Source organism: Cetorhinus maximus, chromosome 2 (genome assembly GCF_964194155.1).
Source record: "Cetorhinus maximus chromosome 2, sCetMax3.hap1.1, whole genome shotgun sequence".
NCBI classification, from domain to species: Eukaryota; Metazoa; Chordata; class Chondrichthyes; order Lamniformes; family Cetorhinidae; genus Cetorhinus; species Cetorhinus maximus.
In genome coordinates, this window is record NC_135880.1 from 122,774,614 (window position 1) to 122,795,400 (window position 20,787).

The following is a 20,787-nucleotide window of genomic DNA, read 5'->3' on the forward strand; positions in this document are numbered from 1 at the left end:
GAAGTAGGTTAAAAACATTGCAGATGACATAACTATGATCTTGCAAGGTTTTCTCAATTTTGGGAATCATTCATATAGATTGGAAAGTGGCACATCCTATTTACAAATGGTGAGAGGGGGAAAGCAGGGAATTATAGGCAAGTTAGCCTAACATCTGTTATTGGGAAATTACTGGAATCTATAATTAAGGCAAGAGCGTCTGAAGACCCTGAAAATTTTCAGCTGGTCAGGGAGAGCCAGCACAGATTTATAAAAGATGGGTCATGCCTGATAGTCCCCTATCCAGCACTTGGGTCTGTGTGGATTTCTGGAAGGCATTTGATAAAGTCCTTCATAAGAAACTGTAGGCTAAAGTTGAAGCTCATGAAATTGAAAGTAAATTGTTAACCTGGTTAGGAAGTTGGCTGAGTTGCAAGAGGAGGTGAGCTGGGCTAATGGGTAGGTACTGCCTGATTGGCAGGAAATGTCTAGTGGTATTCCGCAAGGATCTGTGTTGCGGCCACAGCTATTCACCACATATCCAAGTTTGCTGATGACACAAATATAGTTAGCATTGTAAGCAGTGTAGACGAAAGCATAAAATTGCAAAGAGATATATTACTAGATATGGGGACTGGTTAGATAGTTGCCTAGATGGCTTGCATGTGGTTCAACTGTGCAGGTTCGATTCCCATTCTGGCTGAGGTAGACTGGGACCTGCCTCCTCGCCCTGAGTGTGAATGGAAAGTGCAAACCATCACTGACAAAAGCTGCCAAGGAAATAGCCCCGGATGATGCATTAGCTGACAATGAGTCAAGGACCTGCCTTCAGGAGGAGCACACAGTAATTAATAAATTACTAGCAAAACTGTGACAAACGAGTTTCAACATAAGCAGATGTGAGGTCATTCACTTTGAATCTAAAAAGCAGGTGGTACTTTAAATGGCTATATCAGGAAAAAATAGAGGTGCAAAGAACTTGAAGATCGTAATTCATTAAAATGTCATGGACAGGCACATAAAATAATAAAAAAGATTAATTAATAGAATGCTGATGTCTGTATCTTGAAGACCAGGTTTTAGAAGTTTTGCTACAGCTGTACAAAGAACAGATTAGACCACATCTTGAATATTGAGAGCAGTCCTGGGTAGTACATCTTAGCAAGAGTGCATTGACCTCTGAGGATTGCAGTGTAAATTTATCAGAATGATACCTGGACTCCAAGGATTTTACATAACAAGATTACACAAATTTAGGTTTTATTCTTTGGAATTTAGTAGGTTAAGGGGTAATATGATAGAAATTTTCAAGATATTAAGGGCAAATAGTAAGATAGATAGAGGGTATTTCTGCAGTTGAGAAGCCTCGGGCTAGGGGGTCATACACCTGGCTCAAATTTTTAGACTTTCTGGAGTGAAGTTAGGAAACACTTGTACGTACAAAAAATGGTAATGTCCAGAGCTCTCTCCCACAGATGGTATTTGATGCTGGGTCAATCGTAAATTTTTAATCTGAGATTCTTGGATTTTAGTTAAACAGATATTAAGGGATTATGGAAAAAGATACATATGTGGAGTTAGGTCACAGATCAACCATGATCTCATTGAATGATGGAACAGGCTTGAGTGGCTCCTTCTGTTCCTATGTTCAGAGAAAATGTGATTAAGCTCATGAACTTTGTGACTAAGGTTATTCAGTGCTTCCACTTGCTCACCATTCACCCCTAGCTCTGAAGCTGTGTCTTCCTTTATCTGTCTCTTTCTTTTCCTTGCTTGGAGATCATCTTGAATATGAGACCAGGGAGCTGAAGTAGCTCAGTGGGTAGTTCTCCTGTCTCTGAGCCAGCATAGCCCAGGTTCAAGTCCCACTCCGGGCCATCTTCACCACGGAAAAACCTAGCTACTGATGCAAGCAAGCCAGTATATATCAGTGCTGGCCCCCAGACCAGATAAATGGTGGCAGGAAGGGCATTTGGCTGTAAAAGCACCCACCAAATCCAAGAAAAAATGTTGGTTGATATGAAGGTTGATCAACTAGCATTGTGGCAACCTCACAAAGCATGAGGAAAGCTGAAAGAGGAAGGAAAGATCTTATACATGAGACACACTTCCTGCTTCATTCACCATATTCCTTTTAAACTGCTTGCCATTCATCTTTGCTTCTTGGCCCTAATGCTAGCTGGCATTGTAAACATATACTTGTTGCATATCCTTAAAACTAACTGTAGATCACGGTGGAAAGGGTCCATCATGATGTCATTGTCCCCCTCACTTAAAAAAGTTAGCATCACCCACTCCTCAAAACAAATCTCAACTGCTTTATTCTTGCAAACTGTTGCCCCGTTTCCAGCCTCTTTCCTTTCAAGACATTTGTCCATATTTAACACAACTGCCATGTTTGAATCTCTCCAATAAGGTTTATTCCCCTGCCATGGTGCTGAAATGGTCCTAATCAAAGTTTTGAATGACACGCTGTGACTGTTCCCCCTCCTTCCTCCGCTGTCTGCAGCTTTTGACATGGTCAACCACATCCTTTCCCTCCAAGACCACCTCTGTTATCCAGCTTGGTAGGATTGCCCTCACTTGTTCCATTCTTTCTTACTGGAGCAACTCCAGCTAATGGCCTCTTTTCCCAGCCCTGTTCTGTTAGTTCTGGATTCCCCCAAGTATCTTTTCTTTGGACTTCCTGCTGTACCTCATCTACATGCTGCCTTGTAGCATTGTCATCCAGAGAGATGGAGTCAAGTTCCACATGTACAATGATGACACACAACACTATGGGTGGAATCATCCCAGATCTAGACTAATTGCGGTAGAGGGCGGGTAAAACAACGTTTTACACATCGGCCACAATGGAGTATCACCCCAAACCCGCCATATTAATCATGTATTCATGGGAAACACGCCATTTTGATGGCAGGCGGGCTCCGATTCGCCTGCCACGCCATCACTTCATCACGCCGGGCGCCACATTTAAAGTACAGCCGCTAGCACACCCCTCAGTGCTTCCAGCCCAGTACTGCTGAAAGTAAGACATGCCCTTGAAAGGCAAGAAGACTGCAGCCCCCAGGTTTAATGACATGCCCCTCGAGCGTCTTTTAAACTCTTGTGGAGGCCTGCCCTGATGTCCTCTACCCCCAATCTGGCTGCAGGAGGGGCAGCAACATTGCAGCTCCAGCTTGCTAGGTGATGGCAGTGGTAATCAGTGCCAATTCTGCACTGAAGAGGTTGGCCATCCAATGCAGATAGAAGATGAATGATCTCATCCATGCCACGAGGGTAAGACAACTGTGTCATCACTCTAAACTCTCACACTCAAGCCCATCACTCATTCGCTGGCACCTCATTTTCTGCCAGCTCATGGGACATCACTCTCTCACACACACCCTCACATCTCCAACTGGCCTCATCTCCTCTGGAGGCTGCCTCCTCTGCCCTCACCACCTTGAGGCCACTTGCACAGATCAACTTGTGTCCCCACACAAAGCCTAGGATACCCCCTTCCCCAGTACAACCCTCACCTTGCAGCCTCTTCCCTTGCCTGAAGCCACTTCTCTCCCTTCCCCAAGCAAGCCCTAGCCCTGCAGCCGTACAAAGGCACTCCCGCCTTATGGTTGGTCTGGTAGATAGAGACCTGCTCGTGAGCCCCCCTAAAAGTGCAGTAGTGCTATCTGCAAAGCTTGGTGCTGATGACTGTGAGTGTTGCCTGAAGCAAGATAAGCATACAAACCTTGAAGTCCCAAGCGAAGTGCAGCTCATCAGGTGCACATCACTTTTATGTGCAGTTGTGAAAATGTCAGTGTGCAATCATGCCGACATGAGCAGACGATCCAGCGTGGGGGAGATGAGTCCAGCGGGCTAGCCTTATAATGGTATGTAAATGTATTACAATGAGGTTCCCGACGTCTGACGGCAGGAAACAGCCCACCATCGACGGGCTGAGCGGACAATCGCAAACTGGTTTCATGACATTGACGTTGGTCCTATATCTCTAGTTTTCTTAACCCCTCTGTGGCTTTGGCACTGTCAAATTGCCTGCCTGTTATCCAGTCATAGATAGGCTGCAATTTTCTTCCATCAGCCATTTGGAAACAAAAGCTAATATTGTTGGTTCCCACCTAAAAGTCCATACCGTTGCGATTAATTCTAGTACCCTCCCTGGCTACTGAAGACTTTTCACAACCTCTGCGTTCTATTTGACTCTGAGGTGAGCTTCCAACATATCCTTCTCATCACAAATTACTACCTACTTCTTCCTAAGTTCATCTGCTAAAATTCTCCTTGTGCCTTTGTAACTCGAATATTCCAATGCTATTTATCCCCCATACTCATAAACTTTAACTCATCCAAAACTCTGCTGCCCATATCCAATTCCTACACCTTGTGCTGTTTACCTATTACTTCTGACTTGATTCTGTCTATTGCCCCCTGGTCTTCCCATTTCATCCAATTTAAAGTTCTCATCCTTGTTTTTAAATTCCTTAATGGCCTTCAGTGACATCATGATGGACCCTTTCCAGGATATTCCACCATGATCTACAGTTAGTTTTGAGGATATATAACAAGTGTCTGTGCAGATGTATTACAATGCACCTCATCTGTAGTGTTGCTAGATTCCTTAGTGTTTACGTACTTCTGATGTCCTCCTAGCTATCCACCCAATGTGTAATATATACACAGGTAGAATTTCTAAATAATTAATTAACTGCAGATTTAGAAACATTAAACATGTTGCTGCAGTAGTGTTGCTCCATGCTGAGAATTTGCTTTGTTCCTTTCGATAGGTGCAAGAACTGAGCACAGTTCATGTATCCAAACTGCCAGCAGTCTTCTGACATCTACGAATTTATCAACTTTAAAGATCGTAGACTCCTGTGAGACCTCACCACAACAGGAAGACACAACTCTTCAAACTGTTTTAACCAACCAACAAGCAACTTCTGCACCTCATGGTATGTATTGTGATGAACTGTGCAACATGTGTCTCCTTCAAGAGAGAACAGGCTTCTTGAGCATCTTTCAGCACTTGTCTGACTAGCTTTGGAAATATGAGAACAGCCTGTGGTGACTCTAATTTTCAATTAAATAAACCCAAAGCTGAACCATATTTAAGATTAGGGACACAAGAGCTCTCTTTTCCCCACTCCTGGGGCTGCCTTTTTGAGTGCTAATGGACTTAAGTCCAACCTTTTTAAAAAAAAACTTAACACTTAAGTTGTTAAACTATTTTTTAAAAACTGTTCTGAGAACATTGCAATTTTAAAAAATTGTAAATCTCAGCAGATGATCTATTATGTCTGTACAAACTCCATATCACAGTTTTTCATGCTTTCATTTTCCTGTTTTTGTTCCCAAAACTTAAATTATTTTTTCCCCCAAATGTTTAATTTAATTCCACCTCAAATGTCATGATTAAAATATAATTAGGGGTCAGCTTCCACATATTTGTCAAAGATACCTAGATTTGGGAATGTTCCCATGAGATTGGAAGTTAGCAATTTTACATCAATTTTCAAGAAAGAGAGAAAGACCAGTTTGCCTAACATCAGTTGTTGGGAAAATGCTGGAATCTGTTATTAAAGAAGTCTTAACAATACACTTAGAAAAACATAGTATGATAAAATAAGTAAACATGGCTTTACTAAAAGGAAATGCTATTTGACAGATTTAATGGTTTTTTGATAATGTAACTAATGGGGTAGATAAAGGGGAACCAGAAGATGTTGTATGCCTGGATTTCCAAAAGGCATTCGATAAGGGGCTGCACAAAAGTTTAATAGGCAAGATAAGGGCTCATGGAGTTGCGGGTAATATATTAGCATGTATAGAGCAATGGTAAATGGATAGAAAGCAGAGAGTGGGTATAAAAGGGCTTTTTACAAGTTGGCAGGCAGTGAATAGTGGAGTGGCACAAGAATCAGTGCTGAGCCCTTAGCTATTTGCAATCTATATTAATGACTTGGATGAAAAGATGGAAAGTAATGTATCTAAGTTTGGTGATTATATCAAACTAGATTGAAAGGTAAGCTGTAGGGAGGAGACAGAGAGACCGCAAAGAGATGTAGACAGGTTAAGTGAGCGAGCAACAAAATGACAGTTGTTGGATAATGTGGAGTTATTCACTTTGCTTGTAAGAATAGAAAAGCACAATATTTTTAAAAGGTGTTAAACTTGTGTTGATGTTTGAAGAGACTTGGGTATGTTCATTCAAGGAAGGCAGAAAGTTAGCATGCAGGTGCAGCAAGCAATTAGGAAGCCAAATAGCATTGGCTATTGCAAGGGGATTGGAGTACAGGAACAAAGAATTTTGCTACAATTGTACAGGGTTTTGGTGAGTCTGGAATGCTGTGTGCAGTTTTGGTCTCCACACTTATGAAAGGATATACTTGCTTCGGAGGCGGTACAGCAAATGTTCACTAAATTGGTCCCTGGGGTGAGGGGGTTGTCCTATGATGAGAAACTGAGTAAATTGGGCTTATATTTTTCAGAATTTAGGGGAGTGAGACACAATCTCATTGAAATCTACAAGATTCTGAAAGGACTTGGTAGGGTGGATGCTGAGGGATTGTTTCTGTTGGTCGGGGAAAACATGGGAGCACAGTCTCGGGATAAGGGGCCAATCATTTAGGACTGAGATGAGAAATTACTTTACTCAGAGGGTGTGAATCTTTTGGAATTCTCTACCTCAGAGGGTTGTGAATGCTCCATGGTTGAATACATTTAAGACTGGGATAGACAGATTTTTGGTTTCTCAGGGAATTAAGGGACATAAAGAGCAGGCATGAAATGGAGTTGGAGCTCAAGATCAGGCATGATCGTATTGACTGGTAGAGCAGGCTCAATGGGCCATCTAGTCCAATCCTCCTATTTCTTGTGCTCACTGTCTTTCCAGCTCTGGCATTCTACCACCTCGCTTAGCCATTCAACACTGCATTTCACATCAAGGTCTGGGTATGTCTTAACCTTGTTCAGCTCAATATTGGGAAGACTGAAGTTGTGAACTTTGACCTCCCACCACAACCACTTTTACCTTTCTATTGATTTCACCATCTTCCCGTCACTCTTTCAGGTTGATCCAGACTGCACAGCACCTCTGTGTTCTTCTTGGTCCTTAACTGAACTTCAGACCTAATATCTTCTGTATTACAAAGCCCACTTTCTTCCACCTTCATGACATCACCTGCCTCCACATTAATCTCAATCCCTCTACCGCTGACTCCTTATATATATACCTCCATTACTTCCAGATTCAACCATTTCAGTGCACTCTTTTCTGGCTTCCCATCTTCCACCATTCATAACCTCCAACTTGTCCAAAGCTTTGCTTTCATTTTTCCTATCCCTCACTCGGTTTCTCTTGCACATTACTCCAGTTCTTATTCACCTGCATTAGCTCCTTTTACCCCAAAATCTCAAGTTTAAAAGCTTACCTTCATATGCTTCAGTAGCTTTTAGTACAGCCTGTCTACATTATCCTCCTTTTGCCCTCTAATCCCTTGTCCCAGTATATTGTTTTTACAAACTTTCTCACCACGTTTGTTAAAATATGTGGCCTGTAATTGCCAGGTTTATTATCCCTTTCCTTGAATAAGGATTTAACATTTGCAGTCCTCCAGTCTTTTGATGCTATTCCTGTATCTGAGGAGAATTGGAAGGTTATGGCCAGCACCACCTCAATTTTTACTCTAACTTCACTCAGCAGCCTACATTCCATCCCAATTGAATCGGGTGACTTATCCACTTTGAAATACTGCCAGCTTTCTTGTGCCTTGTCTTTTATCTATTTTTATCTCGCCAGTATCTTGGTAACTTCTTCGTTTACCACAGCTTTGACAAATTCCTTTTCTGTGGTAAATAGCAATGCAGCATACTGGTTTATTACCTCAGCCATGCCTTCTGCCTCCACCAATAGATCTCTATTTTGTTTCCTAATTAGCCTCATCGCTCCTCTGACAATCCTTTTATTGTTAATATGCCCATAAAAGACCATTGGATTGATTCCCTTTTATATAATCCACTAATCTATTCTCATGCTGTTTTTCTCCTATTATTTCCTGTTTCCACTTGTCTTACTTCTTATATTCAGCCTAGTTCACCCTTTTATTCTCAAGCAGACATCTGTCATACACCTCTTTTTGCTTCATCCTACTCTCTCACTCTTTCTTTGAGAAAGAGTTAGAGACTCATGGAATGGTAATTGGCCAGGTTGGAATTGTCCTGCTTTTGTGGACAGGACATACCTGGGCAATTTTCCATATTGTCAGGTAGATGACAATGTTATAGCTGGACTGAAACAGCTTGGCTAGGGGCATGACTAGTTCTGGAGCACAAGTCTTCAGTACTACAGCAGGAATGTTGTCAGGGCCCATAGCCTTTGCAGTATCCAGTGCCTTCAGTGCAGGTTATTGATATCATGTGCAGTGAATCAAATTGGCTGAAGACTGGCATCTGTGATGCTGGGAATCTTGGGACTAGGCTGAGATGGATCATCCACTTGGTACTTCTGGCTGAAGATGGCTGCGAATGCTTCAGCCCTGTTTTTTGCACTGATGTGCGAGGCTCCTTCATCATTGAGGGTGGTGGCTGTTTGTGGAGCCCCCTCATCCCATTCGTTGCTTAATAGTCCAATACCATTCACACCTAGACGGGGCAGGACTACAGAGCTTTGATGTGACCTGTTGGTTGTGGGATTGCTTAAATCTGTTGTAAAGAAAATATAATTTTCCCCAGTATTACTGTAGGATACTGTGAAGCAAGATTGTCTGTCTGTGTGTGTGTGTGTCTCTGTCTGTGTGTGACATTCGCATTTTTACATATGTTGAGAGGTTGTTTGAATTTTAAAGGAAAATGTTTGCATCTTGCAAGGGTTCATAAGTAAACAAGTATTGAGGATATCATTTTTTTTTATTCCTCCAAAAGCAAAGACAAGGTGGAAACATAAAAGATTTTAGATTCTGGGAAAGGTAACTTTCAAAAGAAGGTTAAGAACAATGGGCAGAATTTTACGGCCCTATTTCAGCGGGGACAGGGCCGTAAAATGCGGCAAAACATTCTAAACTTCATTGGCTTCGGCGGGAACGTCAAATCCCACTGCCGTAAAATTTTGTCCAATGAGTTTAAAAGATAAAAGGGGAGAAAATATATTTAGGGAAAGATTGAAAGCTGTATGGTGAATGGCCATGTGAGATCTTGAAGAGTGGACTGTGAAAAACAGCTTCTAGCCACCCCAGAGAAGTGACTGGTTTTTCCAGAAAGCAAGGTTACGTCACAAGCGTTGGATTTTCATTGTCGAGTGGGTGGGAGAGAGAAACTTGTGAAATACCTCCCTTATAGCAACATTGGGTGCCTGCAGTAATGTTATTGGAGGTTTCACAGATTAAGAATCTGTTGGGACTGTTGCCTGAAAAGGGTGTTTATTTGTGAGTCGAGCTAAGTAGAAACGTTTTGGGAACTGTTATAAGACAAAATTTAACAGTGTAACTGTAATCTTGCGTGTTTAAGTTTTCTTTTCTATTGTTAATGTTTTAATTTAATATTTAAAATCTCCAGAAGTGGTAATGGAATCTTTACTTCTGACTTCAGTACATATACCTTCTCGTGATAAATACAAATTGCAAAATCATTGTGATAGCCTGACCAAGCTTCCTTTTGGGATTTGGTCAACCTGGCAAAAACCACCTGCCATATCATGACACAGCCCATCGTATGCTGCATACCTTTAGCATGCATGTAGTCTTGTATGTTAGCTTCACCAAGCTGGCATCTAATTTTTAGGTATACCTAGTATTGCTCCTGGCATGCTTTCCTACGCTCTTATTTGAACCAGGGTTGGATACAGTGAAGGATAATGACAGGTCATGAGGTTACAGGTTGCAATTGAAAACAATGCTGATGGCCCACAGCATCTCATGAATGCCCAGTTTCAAATTGCTAAATCTGCCCTGAATCTATCACATTTAGCACAGTAGTAGTGCCACACGACATAAGAGTATCCTCAGTGTGAGGATGGAACTTAGTTTCCATAAAGGCAGTGCAGTGGTTATTCGTATCGATACTATGATGGACAGATGCATCTGTGACAGGTAGGTTGGTGAGAGCAAGATAAGGTAGGCCAGCTAAGTCAGTAGTGATGCTACTGAGCCATTCATGGTGATGGGCATCGAAGTCCCCCACCCAGAGTACATTCTGTGCCCTTGTGGAGGAGGTAATTTGGTGGTAATCATCAGGAGGCTTCCTTGTCCATGTTTGACCTGATGCGATTAGATTCATGATGTCCCGAGTTAATGCGAGGACTCCCAGGGCCCCACACTCATGATTGAATGCTGCTGTGCCTCCTGCCATCTCTGGTGGGCCTGTCCTGTTGGTGGGACAGGACATAGCCAGGGTAGGTGATGGAGGAATCCGAGATATTGGCTGTATGTAGGGTATGATTTGGCGGGTATGATTTGGTGAGTATGATTGTCAGGCTGTTCCTCTAGTCTGTGGGACAGCTGTCCCAATTTGGGCACAAGTCCCCGATGTTTGTAGGGACGACTGGGCAGGGTGTGTCATTGTTGTTTCTGGTGCCTAGATTGATGCCGAATGGTCTGACCTATTTTATTCTTTCTCGACTTTTCAATAGCAGTTTGGTCAAACTGAGTGACTAGCTAGGCCCTTAAGGCTCAACCACATTGGTCGAATGCTTGATATCAGGGATGCTCACGAGGCCAAGATTGGAGGATTGCAGATATCTTGGAGGGCTGTAGGGTTGAAGGAATTTACAGAGATAGAGGGATGAGGCCAAGGAGGGATTTGAAATGGATGAGAATTTTCAAATCAAGATATTTCCTAACTGGGGGCCAATTTATGCCAGCAAGCACAAGGGTGATGGGTTAACGCAACTTGATGTGAGTTAGGATCCAGGCAACAGACCTTTGGATGACCTCAAGTTTACAAAGGGTAAAATGTGGGAAGTAACAAGGGCACAGATGACTGTTTCTACATCAGGTGAGCTGAGGCAAGCGTGGACTCGGGCGATGTTACAGAAGTGGAAATAGGAAGTCTTTGTCGTGACTCCTCTTTAACCCTTTTGTCATTCAGGGCACTGTGGCTTTGGTTGCTCTCAATTTTCCCCTTGTGGGAATGTGTCTAGATCTCCTCTATAAAGGCTGCCCACAGCTGCATTATATTCCTGCCTCCCAGTCTTTAACTTCAGCTGAACCATGAATACGCAAGTAGTAATGAACATGGCTATATGTCCCAGTTGAAAACAAAATTGCTTTCAACTGACAAGGCATGTGAACAGGGGTGATGGCACTTAAACCTAAAAGTTTGACCTCTGTTGATCGGTTAATCACTTACATTTCCTCTACAGCCTGTTTTAATAAAATATTGACAAAGCACTTGATGCAACAGTACAATGTGGCTTTGTGTAGTTGATGTTCATTTGTGCTCTTTACTGATTTGAATGCCAACTGCTTCAGTATCTGATCTAATGAACAGAATCAAGGATCAAAAAGCAAATTTTATTAAATGTCAGTGCGTATGATTCACCATAGCTTCAAAGGATCTAAAATTGTAACCTGGAAACCTTGTTTGAGCAGATGTGGAATAAAATTAGCAAAAGGTCACATGCTTTTTTGTGCAGATTGTACTATTTATTTTTTGTATACTTATGGGAGACCAGAGTGCATTTTAAAAACTCATTGGGCTGAATTTTGCCGTTGGCGAGAAGGGGGCGGGGCCCACTCGCCGACACGTATAATGACGTGGGATGACGTTGGGCGGAACCCCCGATGTCATCCTGCCCCGTTTAAATTTTCAGGAAGGCGGGGGCGCAGCAAACTCAGCTGTGCACCCATCAACTTGTCAATGGCCAATTGAGGCCATTGACAGGATCATTGAAACAATTAAAGGACCTGCCCGTCCAACCTTAAGGTTAGCGGGCAAGCCAGGAGCCCTGGCGGGTATTAGAAAAAACATGAAACCTCATCCAACGGCGGGATGAGGTTTCATGTAGAGGTTTTAAAAGTTTAATAAAGTTTTAGTGTAATTAATGAACATGTCCCATCTATGAGGGGGACATGTTAAGGATTTTTTTTTCTCTATTTTTAACGTTTTTAAAAGTGTCAGCGATCTCTCTGAGGCAGCACTTAGCCTCAGGGAGATGTGCACTCTTTCATGCGCATGCGCAAAAGAGCGCACTCTCGCTTTTGGGGAATCCCCCCCGCCCGCACAGGAAGCACATAGCGCTTCCCGCCAGACGTCACGCTGGGCAGGCCTTAATTAGCCCGCCCACGTAAAATGGCGGCGGGTCCCGCTTCTCCGGGGGGATCAGCTCCCCACCCGTCGGAGATTGGGTCAGGTCGGGCCCGCCCACCCAACAGGCAGAAAATTCTGCCCATTGTATTAACGTGGAGTATAGTTTTCCTTTTGCCATCTGTCTTAGTCTTCCTGTATCATGCAATTTCTCTGCCTGAGAAAGTGACAGCCAACTCCCAGGCTCCTGTGAATACCATTCTTAAATCCAGTGCTTAAAATTTGCACAAGAATGGCCCAAGGTGCTTCTCATTATAGGGAGGTGTCTTGTTTCTGTTCTTGATATGCCCCATCACACAGTGATACTATGAAGCCATGAGATGTGAACTTCTGGCTTGTTAACACATTAAAACCTAGAGCCTTGTGCTACAGAAGAATGATTTTATCTTCACACCCTGTAGATAGTAAATGGAATAACATAGAAACCTGTTGACAACATTCTGAATGCTCCACTCAATACAGTATAAAGTAAGCTCCTTTTTTTGCTGCCCTAGCTTAATGTTATTTTCAAATGTCATGATTTTTCACAAGTATTTGGGTTGCATTGTTCCTTAGATATCTTATTTTCATCTCCTTTTCCAGTGGATTCTCTTATCTAATTACCTATGGTACCTTTCCTCCCTATCTCCCTAAATCCCTCCATACTTTTCATCAGTTCCTCCCTCATTTCTCCCAGCAACTGCAGTTGAGGTCAGGAAACTTGCTATGTGGGAAATTGCTGATGGGATCCAAATGTTTCATTCTTTTGTGCAGCAGATGAGTGAATGTGCCAATGTACTCTGCTTGTGGCCAAACTTGTTGCATCGGTATTTGGTAGTACTAACTTTCATCATTTAGTCAGGAATGGTCAATTATAGTATGTATGTAGGTAAGCATTTCTCACAAATGCAACATTAAACATTTTTTTGCAGTACCTTTTAACAGTGCAGGCACACTGAAATCCATTATGAAGAAAAAAGATAGCCCCAGAAAGCATGAAGCAAATGGCACAAAGAAGAACCTTCAGTTTGTTGGTGTCAATGGAGGGTGAGTGTGAAATCTCCACTGTTCTAATTCAATGAATTGGTTCTGATTAATCACAAATGACAACAAAGGAGCAGTGCAGACTTTTAGTTTGAATTTCTGTTTTATTCTCCACAGCAAATCTCTCTAATAAACAGTATATGGTTTGTTCATAAGAAATAGAATGGCAAGTTCAATACTTAAGAATTTTGGAAGCTTGAAAATCTGAGAAAATTCAGACAGCTGGATTTTACTAAGAAATTGTCATCTCTATACAAAACACAGTAATAGATATCTTTGCTTCCATAGAAAATATGGTGATAGAAATGTTTTATGACATATCAGTTTCATTTAGTGACATGAAGCTGACGTGCCACAGAAAGATAATGTAAGATCTCAAGTTATACAGTATGTGGCTAGTATGATCGTATTCTGAATTATATTTATTATTTGACTTTATAAATGAAAATGACGCTTATATAAAAGCAAAAGGCTAAGAAACTGTTAATTTTTGTGTGTTGCATGTATGGTCTATGTATGTACGCCAAAGTTACTGTAAACATTACCTCAAATGCACTCCTGCAGCGAGGAGGCGTTATTGGCAATGTAGTTATAATAGCCTTTCAATCCCTCTCTTGAGCACTTACACTGGAATGAATTGTACATCTTTGCTACCTCAGTTTGAAAGAAAAATAAACCCCAGTTGTACAGCTGTTAACTGAATATTTAGATAAAATGAATTTGAATTAAGACTTCCTCCAGTGAAACTTATAATCACTTTGCAGTACACTATTGCAAGAAAACTACATATAAATTACAGTATGGAAACAGGCCATTTGGCCCAACTGGTATATACCTGTTTTTGCTTCTCATAAACCTCCTCCCATCCTATTTCATCTAATCTTCTCTGTATATCTTTCTGTTCCTTTCGGCCTCATGCGCTTACCCAGCTCCCCTTAAATGCAGCTGTGCTAATTTGCCTCAGCTACTCTCTTGGTAGCAATTTCCACATTCTAACCACTCTGAATAAATCGTCTCTTGAATTTCTTTGCTGAATTCATTAGTGACAATATTATCTATTACTCCCAAGTTTCAGATTTTCCCAAAAGTGGAAATCATTTCTCTACATCCATCCTATCAAACCCCTTCATAATTTTAAGGACTTCTAATTAAATCATTCTCAGCCTTCTCTTTTCTAGAGAAAAGAGCCCCAATCTATTCACTCTTTCCTGATGGTTACATGTAACCTCCCAGTTCTGATATCATTTGTTATACCTTTTCCAGGGCATCTATACCTTTTTTGTAATATGTCGACTAAGATTTTGCACTGTGGTCTAAGGTTCCAAAAAAATGAAACATAACTTCTCTACTTTTCAATTCTATTCCTGTACAAATCACCCCAGTGTGTTGTTTGCATTTTTGTCCTTGTTAATCTGTGTTGCTACTTTTAATGATTTGTGAATCTGTACCCCTAGATCTCTTGGTCCTCTACCTCATTTAGACTTTTATTTTCCAATAGCACCCAGCCTATTTATGTTTCCCAGCAAAATACATCAACTTGCACTTGTTGAGATTAATTTGCCAATTGCAAACCCATTCTGTAAGTTTATTAATACCCTTTTATATTTTGTCATGTACGTCTTTGGTATTAACTTCCTCTTCAACTTCCCCCACACCAATAAAAGCTATAAACTATTAATGGCAGATTTTTCCTCTTGTCCTTCATATTCAAATGGAAATATAAGCACAAAGTAGGAAGCTACATTTTAAAATTTTCATTTTTAAAAGCATCATTAATTTGAAACAATCTTACTTCAATCTAATGGCAGTAATTCTTGCTAATGTGGTCCACAAAAATGATGCATCATAGGGCAGCGTTTTCCCATCAGCGAGTGGGGGGGCAGGGCCCGCTCGCCGACGAGTAAAATGACGCGTGGTGACGTCAGGCAGGCTGGTGTCCTGATGTCACCGTGCATTATTTAGATTGTCAGTTCGGTGGGCACGCAGTTGAGTCAGCTACGCGCCCGCCGAACTGTCAAAAAGCCTATTAAGGCCTGTTTAAAAACTAATTAACTCAATTTAATGGGCTGCCTGTCCTACCTTAAGGCTGACGGGCAGGCGAAGAGCCCAGGCGGCCTTCACGTTTTTCATGAAACCTCATCCACAGCCGGGATGAGGTTTCATGAACTGTTTTAAAATCTAATAAAAATTTATACATTTATTCTTTGACATGTCTCAGCCCATGTGATAGTTTCACATGAGGGGACATGTTTTAAAAGTTTAAAAATCCTTTATTTAAAATTTTAAGACTGAAACAAATCTCCCTGAGGCACCATCATGCCTCAGGGAGATCTCTGCACTCTTTCGCGTGCATGCAGGGAACCACTCAGGGAATTCTTCCCCCCCCCCTCAGTCTGCACAGGGAGTGCACAGTGCTTCCAGGCATGCGTCACGATGGGCGGGCCTTAATTGGCTCACCCACGTAAAATGGTGTCGCGGTGCTGATCCAGTTCACGCCCGCCCTCGCCCAACCTCCCCGACGGGGAGATATTTCTGGCCATAGTATCAAAAAGGACGGAGTAATTCTGTAGCTTTCAGAGACTTTATAAAAGACAAATGAAACTTGGTAGTATTTGCGTCACATATAGACTTGGTGTCAAATTAATTGCCATACTAAGATTGGCAAAATAATGGTATTGCTCACGGTGAGTCCTCTCTTAACCCGATCCTCAGATATTCCTCATTCTATCGCCATGACCCTGGCAACCTTTCTTTTCCCAAACACTGTTTTCCTCCCTGAATCTGTCTTTAAAGAAGTCTGTGTCTCCTTTAATCTCGTGCTAGCTCCCTCGCACTTGCACTCCTTGCCCCTTTCCTCCCCATTTCTCTTTTCCCTGATTGGGACAAAATTCTGGCTGAGGCCCAGAGAAGCACCACCACTGGGAAGCAGGCTAAATCAGATGCCTGCATGTGCTGTGAAGCAGAGGTGACAGAAGCAGGGCTGGTGCTATCCAAGAGGCAAAAGATTTTTTAATGCACATTTTATTATCACAATGTGGGGTGACATGGAGTGGCTATGCAATTCTGGGATAACTGAAATGACAGTGCAAGATATGGGAGCACTGAACAATAAAGTTCTAGTGTTTGGCAAGGAGGTGCCAGGGCTTGTAGGAATGTTAGAGGTGCTGGGGTAAGTCACAAAAAGGACAGAGGGAGTCTGGTTTGAGTGGAGTGGGAGAGTTGCTGGGTGTGGTAGTGTTGGGGAAGTGAACTCGGGATGCATCAGCACTGGGATGGTGGAAGTGATGGAGATTGATTCTGGGGCTGTAAATAGTGGGAGTGGATTGTGGGTGCAGCAGACAATGTTGGGTTTTGCTTGAGAGCTGGTACACTGCAGGGAAAAGCAAGGGTGATTGGAAGTGGTGAGGTGGCAGTCAGGAGAGCGAATGAAGAGAGGATAGGAATGATGACAAGAAGATAGTTTGTTTGCAATAGATGGGGATGTTGCACAGGGCACAGCATATTTCTTAAAACGGATTCCTGAAGAGTGAATGATGTGCAAATATGCTTGTATATGTTTCATTTTTTTTGCTGTGCAAATGAAGTTAAATTAATATTTCTAACCCATAATTGCAGATGACGTTCCAGTGTTTGGTGCGTGGCAATGCCATAGATATGTGAAAATGTTGTACTTGTCCTTTTAGTTCCGATAGCATTTTCATTTCAAAACAGTTGGCTGTTTGTGCAAGCCGGCACCATGTTTGAAAATAATTTGTGCTCCCTCTGTACCAAGCACTTAATTCTGGCATACTATTTGGCTATCTGCCAAATATATAGTTATGGCCGCAGTCTACTATAATTACCCAAAATTTATCGAGTGATTTTATTCTCTTAGGTACGAAACCACATCCAGTGATGATTCCAGTTCAGATGAAAGCTCATCTTCTGAATCAGATGATGAGTTTGAGGATCAAGAGTATTCTAAGGATGAAGTTGAGATTAATCGTGAAGTGCTAACAGAGGGACCTGATGTGTGTAGGACTGAGATTGCAAATGTTTCAAATGAAAAAGAGATTGCGGTATTGGAAAGAAGTGAAAAAGAAGCTGACAAAGTGGAAATAAGGGAGAAGTATAACCATTTTTATGAGAAATATACAATTTGCATGAAACATGGTCTAAGGGGCCCTAATAATGCTTTGGGAAGATAATCCAAAACCCAGAGTAATGCAGATGAACATCAGTTTGTTATTAATTCCAGTAATTTTTAATTGCAGAGAACATAAAACTCAGAAGTTATTCCACTCTGTTCTTTTAAATCCTCTGCTAATATATTTGTTTCAGTAATATTCAGCACATTTCCTATGAGTTATTAATATGTGCCATCGCTTTAATGGCAAAATGCTAAAAGGAAACTAGGTGGTTTTCCCCACAAAGAGGGAAAATACATTGTTAAGCTGTCAAAGGTCATTTCTAAGGGTGGCTTGTTATTGTCAGGAAATTGCAGCCTGCTGTTTAACTGAGGGATGGTAGATGATAATACAGTAATAAACAGAAATGGGGATACAAGTGTTTTTTTTTGCCTGGTATAAATATATTTGGATTAACAATTTTTTTCAAACATTAGGTATGAGTTAAGTGAGAAGGTGTTGTCGGCTTGCAATATATTGAAAAACCAGCTCAATGACCCAAAAGCAATGGCCAGCAAAGAAGTGGTAAGGTTATGTTAAACATATCAATATCCTTTCAGGCTGATTCAGAATTTTTTTGCGGAAGTGCAAGTATAATGGTATTTTGGAGAAAACATGCTTCTGAATCTTTTATTGATGTTTCTACAGTAAGATAATGTAATAAAATAGAGCAAATGATTCGTGAAAATATTTAGATGATATTAATAAAATAGCAAAATATGCTTTCAAAAAATCAGATTTAATTACACATTACAGCCCTTTTATGGTGGCCTTTTCTACAGAGACCAGCAGGCCAAGGGTGAATGGCAAGAGTTTTGAATTGTCTGGCAATTTGGAGATCAAGAGCTGTTTGTGAAACTTCAATTTAAGAGATTAAATTGTTGGGGTAGATTGTATATGGTCTGTGGAACAAATTAATGAATTGTAGTTTAGTTCAAACACAGTGACTTATCTACTATCTCAGATTGTGAACTTGATCAGTAAGTCTGCAAAACCAATGCACTTCTGGAACAGATTCCTTTAGTCGAATTTGACTTTTTTGATGAGTAATTAAGTGAATCCGTCCATGTGAAAGCTGATTAAAGCTTTGGAGGCCTCCATTTTCTTTAATTTTGTGGTGTATTTTTATTGCACATAATGAACTAAACAGTTTAATTATTGATGCTTAGATTTTAATTATATAGGTAGCTATTGAATTCTAACAGGAGCTGTGCTCCATTCCATATGGTGATCAAAATAACTGTTTCACTCACTATCCTCAAGTGTTTCCTTTTATTCTTTTGTGATCTGTAGCTGGCAAAGTCAGCATTAATTGCTCAACCTGATTGTCCTTGAAAAGGCAGTGGTGAGCTGTCATCTTGAACTGGTGCAGTCCTCGTGGTGCAAGTATACCCACACTGCTGTTAGGCGGGAGGGGGGGGAGCTTCTTTAAGAAGTTTCCAATATGTTTGGCTCAGCAGCTTTTTATCCCAATTAGAGTATTGTTTTCTAATATACAATTTGTTGTTAATTTCACAGAGACTTTGCCTAAACAATATCCAACATGAATGGTTCCGTGTATCTAGTCAGAAGTCGGCAGTTCCCACCATGGTAGAAGATTACCTGGCTGGATTCAGGGAGATTTCACCAGAAGTCTTGAAACATGCAGTCAACATGGCTGATGGAAATGGCAATACAGCCCTTCACTACAGTGTGTCTCACTCAAATTTTGAAATTGTGAAGTTGCTTCTAGATGCAAGTATGTTGAATGTTTTAATTCTTTGCAAATGTGTGTTAACACTGCTGGCATTTTTTCATATTTTTGCTTGTATAAGTCGGGTGATTCTTTGCTACTATTGCTTAACATTTGGAATCTACCTGGATGAAATGTCTTCTTTTCCTAAATGCCAACGGTAGAGTTTACTCTAAGTGGCGAATGGTACCACTTCATTAGACTTGCCCATGTTTTTATGAGCTTTTTCACTAAATTAAAGATCCAAACAGCACAACTCCCTCTGCAGCTACAATTGTGTATTTCTTTAACTAATCAGATTGAAAAATCGTTCATGAATAGTGCAGTTTGAAGCAAATGATGCAAGTTAGAATGGTGAATTCAACACCCGATCAGATACAGAAAGCAAGCTATATATAGAGAAAAAAAGATTGAATTAAAAGAGGGGAAAAAAAGACAAAGAAACAGAAAAAAAACTTCTTTAAAAAATCTCCAACAATTAAAAACTGTGGGATTGAGAGTCCACACTTGAAGAAGCTAATTTTCATCATCAGAAAGGCCATTTAGCAATAATTAAAACTTTATCATGCTGTTCAAAAGATACTTAGACTGAAAAAGACATTCCCTAACTTTCCATGGTGAGTTTAGTTCACATCTACCATGCAAAAACAGGAATTTCATGTCATTCAATTAATTTGTATATGGAGCCAAATGATGAGATGCCATTTTCATGACCTGCAAACAGAGCAGCACATCTCAGACAGAAACTTACAGACTTTTGTGTTTTATTACGTATCTTCCCTCATCTGAAGTTGCTGTTCGATTAGCAAATAACTAATGGTAAGCACACTTAGCTTCACTATTATTTTGATAGTAAATTATGACCCAATGCATGAACTATTGTATCCTCCAATTAAACAACGAGTCTTTATTCCTATTGAAAATTAATCAAAATGCATTTTCCATTTTATTCTATCAAAGGTTTTCTGGATTATTTTGGTGGTGTTTCAGGAATTAAGATTTTTTTTTATTACAGATGTGTGCAATGTTAATCAACAGAACAAAGCTGGGTATACTCCCATTATGCTTGCTGCTCTTGCTGCAGTGGAAAATGAGAAAGACATGAAAATTGTGGATGAGCTATTTAGTCAAGGAGATGTGAATGCCAAAGCCAGTCAGGTTTGTAGCATTCTTTTTATATTGTAACAGTTGTTTTGAGAAATCACACTGCAATTCTTAATTTTAATCTTTCCATTCAACATGAAACCATCTTTAATATCTTGCCTCTTTGTAGTTGCCGCACACTGAGTTTCACATTATACTTGTAGATTGTGACAGTCGCACATTTGTGTGCATTTCTTTTTAACCTTATTTTTTCCTGTACATTATTTCTTCACCTTGGTTTCCCAAAGTAAACTGTAGTGTGCATCTTATCCTCGAGTACTCCAAATTGGATTTTTAGGTGTGGATTTAGTCCATTCCCAAAAAAAAATTCTGTTTAGTAATGGTGAAGATATCTATGACTTAAGCATATTATATCAATTTTTAAAGCTGGTGGGGGGGGAAATGTTTTTATTTTTCAAATAATTTGGTTTTGGTAGCCATGCAATA

At 40.8% G+C, this 20,787-nt stretch overlaps 1 protein-coding gene across 7 annotated transcripts in view; it reads left to right on the forward strand.

The window, feature by feature from the left end:
• The window catches only part of kank1a (KN motif and ankyrin repeat domains 1a), a 275,855-nt gene that overhangs the window by 236,658 nt on the left and 18,410 nt on the right, over positions 1–20,787 (forward strand). For 6 of the 7 annotated variants that reach the window (XM_078569188.1, XM_078569180.1, XM_078569194.1 and 3 more), the window contains 6 exons: positions 4,764–4,931; positions 13,188–13,302; positions 17,174–17,407; positions 17,903–17,990; positions 18,984–19,203; positions 20,213–20,355. In XM_078569188.1, the coding sequence (XP_078425314.1) occupies positions 4,764–4,931; positions 13,188–13,302; positions 17,174–17,407; positions 17,903–17,990; positions 18,984–19,203; positions 20,213–20,355 (968 nt within the window). Of the gene's footprint in view, positions 1–4,763; positions 4,932–13,187; positions 13,303–17,173; positions 17,408–17,900; positions 17,991–18,983; positions 19,204–20,212; positions 20,356–20,787 lie in introns of all 7 variants that reach the window. The other variant, XM_078569204.1, reaches the window with a different exon arrangement.